The 3,105-nt window shown below is 62.8% G+C and overlaps 1 protein-coding gene across 1 annotated transcript in view; it reads left to right on the forward strand.

Moving 5' to 3' along the window:
• LOC113940074 (heat shock 70 kDa protein 12B-like) overlaps nt 1-3,105 on the forward strand; it is a 15,005-nt gene that overhangs the window by 3,652 nt on the left and 8,248 nt on the right. Inside the window, 4 exon segments of the mRNA XM_027631152.1 lie at nt 523-647; nt 1,377-1,563; nt 1,821-1,925; nt 2,485-2,609. Coding sequence (XP_027486953.1) covers nt 523-647; nt 1,377-1,563; nt 1,821-1,925; nt 2,485-2,609 — 542 coding nt within the window.

A 3,105-nucleotide genomic window follows, 5' to 3' on the forward strand; every position in this document is an offset into this window, starting at 1 on the left:
AGGGAAGGTTTTGGGTGGGGTGACCCTTGGGGACAGCTGGGACAGGGTCCCTTGGAGTGAGATGGGGCACAGGGAAGGTTTTGGTTGGGGTGACCCTTGGGGACACCTGGTCCCTTGGAGTGAGATGGGGAGCAGGGAAGGTTTTGGGTAACCTCAGCTCAGATTTCAGGGATCGGATGAGGATGGCTCAGCACCACGATAAAACCGGGGAGGCAGGTCCCCTGGGCTGTGGGAACCCATCCCTCTCAGGGGCTGCCCAAATCCCTGTGTCCCCTTGGAACCACCCCAGCCACGCTGTGGATCCCAGGAGACCCTTTTCCCAGTGATGTGGAGCTGTGTGGGAGGGGGGATTCCCGGGTGTTGAGGAAACCAGGGAACCACGGAACCGCGCAGCCATCTCAGCACCTGCGGGCTCCATCCCGGAAAAATGAGCCCCTTCCCGGGGTTTTCCCCCCTTTCCCGGGAGCGGGCAGCCCCAGGAGGGTGCTGCAGCCCGGCCCTGACGCCGTCCCTGCCCCGCAGAGGAGCGAGACCCGTTCCCAGCAGGGTCCTTCCTTCGCCGTGGTCGTGGCCATCGACTTCGGCACCACGTCCAGCGGCTACGCCTTCAGCTTCACCAGCGACCCCGAGGCCATCCACATGATGAGGTGAGGGGCTGCCAGAGCCCCTGCGCTGCTCCCGGGGCTGAGAAAGGGCTCCTTTTGCCCCAAAAGTGGGTGGTAGTTGGATTGCTGGGGTGGGAAATCCATCGGAGGTCGACGACGCTGCCTGGCAGCAACAGGGAGAGGCTGCTGTGGAATGAGGATGCTCCCAGGGCTGGAGCCTCTCTGCTGTGGAGCCAGGCTGGGAGAGCTGGGAATGTCCAGCCTGGAGAAGAGGATTCTCCAGAGAGGCCTGAAAGCCCCTTACAGGGCCTAAAGGGGCTCCAGGAGAGCTGGAGAGGGACTGGGGACAAGGGATGGAGGGACTGGACAAGGGGGAAGGGCTTCCCACTGGAAAAAGGATGGGTGGGATATTGGGAGGAAGTTCTTCCCTGTGAGGGTGGGGAGACCCTGGAATGAATTTCCCAGAGAAGCTGTGGCTGCCCCATCCCTTGGAGTGTCCAAGGATGGGGCTGGGAGAAGCCTGGGATAGTGGGAGGTGTCCCTGCCCATGGCAGGGTGTGGCACTGGGTGGGCTTTAAGGTCCCTCCCAACCCAATCCAGTGTGCAATTCTACGAAATTCCTCCCAGGGAGCAGGAGGAGGGAGCAATATCCACCCCTTCCCTCCCTTCCCTGTCCCTCTGAGGTGCTCGAGGTGGCGCCCGTATAAACAAATTAAACCTGCCAGGACCTCCCTGACCCGGAGGTTCATCCGCTCCGGCTCCTCTCTGCAGGAAATGGGAAGGGGGGGACCCGGGGGTGGCCAACCAGAAGACCCCCACCAGCCTGCTGCTGACCCCGGAGGGCACGTTCCACAGCTTCGGCTACACCGCCCGCGACACCTACCACGACCTGGACCCCGAGGAGGCCCGCGAGTGGCTCTACTTCGAGAAGTTCAAGATGAAGATCCACAGCACCAGCGTGAGTCCCCGCTCCCATCCCACGCCCCTCGGGGTCCCCCCGGCCGGGCCGAGGGTTGTAATGTTGGTAAAATCCCCCTTTCAGCCCATTTCAGGGCTGGCTCCACCAGCCCGGCTGCCCTGGGGAAGGGGGATGTGGCTGCACGAAGGTGCTCCGGCCGCTCCGGCTGGCACAGGGGATGGGCACCTTCCCGAGGTCTGCTGATGCACTTGGCCACCTCCCAGCACCTCGTGTGATCCCTGTGCTCTTCCCGGCAGGATCTGACCATGAAAACCGAACTGGAGGCCGTCAATGGGAAGAAGATGCCGGCGCTGGAGGTGTTCGCCCACGCCCTGCGCTTCTTCAAGCAGCACGCGGTGCAGGTGGGCACTGGGCCAGGCTGGGGGCAACCTGGGAGAGTGGGAGGTGTCCCTGCCCAGGGCAGGGGTTGGCAATGGGTGGGATTTAAGGTCCTTTCCAACCCAAACCTTCCCGGGATTCTGGAGCCCCTCTGCTCTGGAGCCAGGCTGGGAGAGCTGGGGGGGTTCCCCTGGAGAAGAGAAGGCTCCAGGGAGAGCTGAGAGCCCCTGGCAGGGCCTGAAGGGGCTCCAGGAGAGCTGGAGAGGGACTGGGGACAAGGCATGGAGGGACAGACACAGGGAATGGCTTCCCAGTGCCAGAGGGCAGGGCTAGATGGGATATTGGGCAGGAATTGCTGGCTGGGAGGGTGGGGAGTCCCTGTCCCAGGTTGCCCAGAGAAGCTGTGGCTGCCCCTGGATCCCTGGGAGTGTCCAAGGCCAGGCTGGAGCAGCCTGGTCTAGTGGGAGGTGTCCCTGCCCATGGCAGGATCGATGGGCTCCCAGGTCCCTCCCAACCCCACCCATTCCATGATTCCCATGAGCCCCCCCCCAAGCTGGGGGTGACCGGCCCTTGTCCCGGCAGGAGCTGCAGGAGCAGTGCCCGGCGCTGCCCGAGCGCGGTGCCATCCGCTGGGTGCTCACCGTGCCCGCCATCTGGAAGCAGCCGGCCAAGCAGTTCATGCGGGAGGCGGCCTACGAGGTGGGAGGGTGGGAGGGGTCCCTGCCCGCGGCTGGGGGGGGAGAGGGATGGGGTTCGAGGTCCCTTTCAACCCAACCCGACCCCAAAGCTGTTGGCTGGTTGGGTGGTTGGACAGTTTGTTGGGTGGTTGGTTGAGTGGTTCGGTGGGTGGGTGGTGAGTGGGTGGGTGAACAACTGGGTCAATGGTCGAGTGTTTGGAGGGCTGGTTGGTTGTTGTTTGGGTGCAGGGGTGGAGTGGTTGGTTGGTTGGTTGGTTGGTTGAGTGGTTGGGTCATTGGTTGGGTGGTTGTTTGATGGGTGGGTGGGTCGGTGGTTGATTGATGGGTGGGTGGTTGGGTCATTGGTTGGGTGGTTGGTTGATGGGTGGGTGGGTGGATCAGTGGTTGGGTGGGTGGTCTGTTGCTCTGGTTGTTGCTTGATCATTTGGTTGGTTAAGTGGTTGGGTCATTGGTAGGGTTGTTGTTTGATGTTGGGTGGGTGGTTTGATGCTCAGGTTGTTGGTTG

Source organism: Corapipo altera, unplaced genomic scaffold (genome assembly GCF_003945725.1).
Source record: "Corapipo altera isolate COAL_440 unplaced genomic scaffold, ASM394572v1 240, whole genome shotgun sequence".
In the NCBI taxonomy this organism is placed as follows: Eukaryota; Metazoa; Chordata; class Aves; order Passeriformes; family Pipridae; genus Corapipo; species Corapipo altera.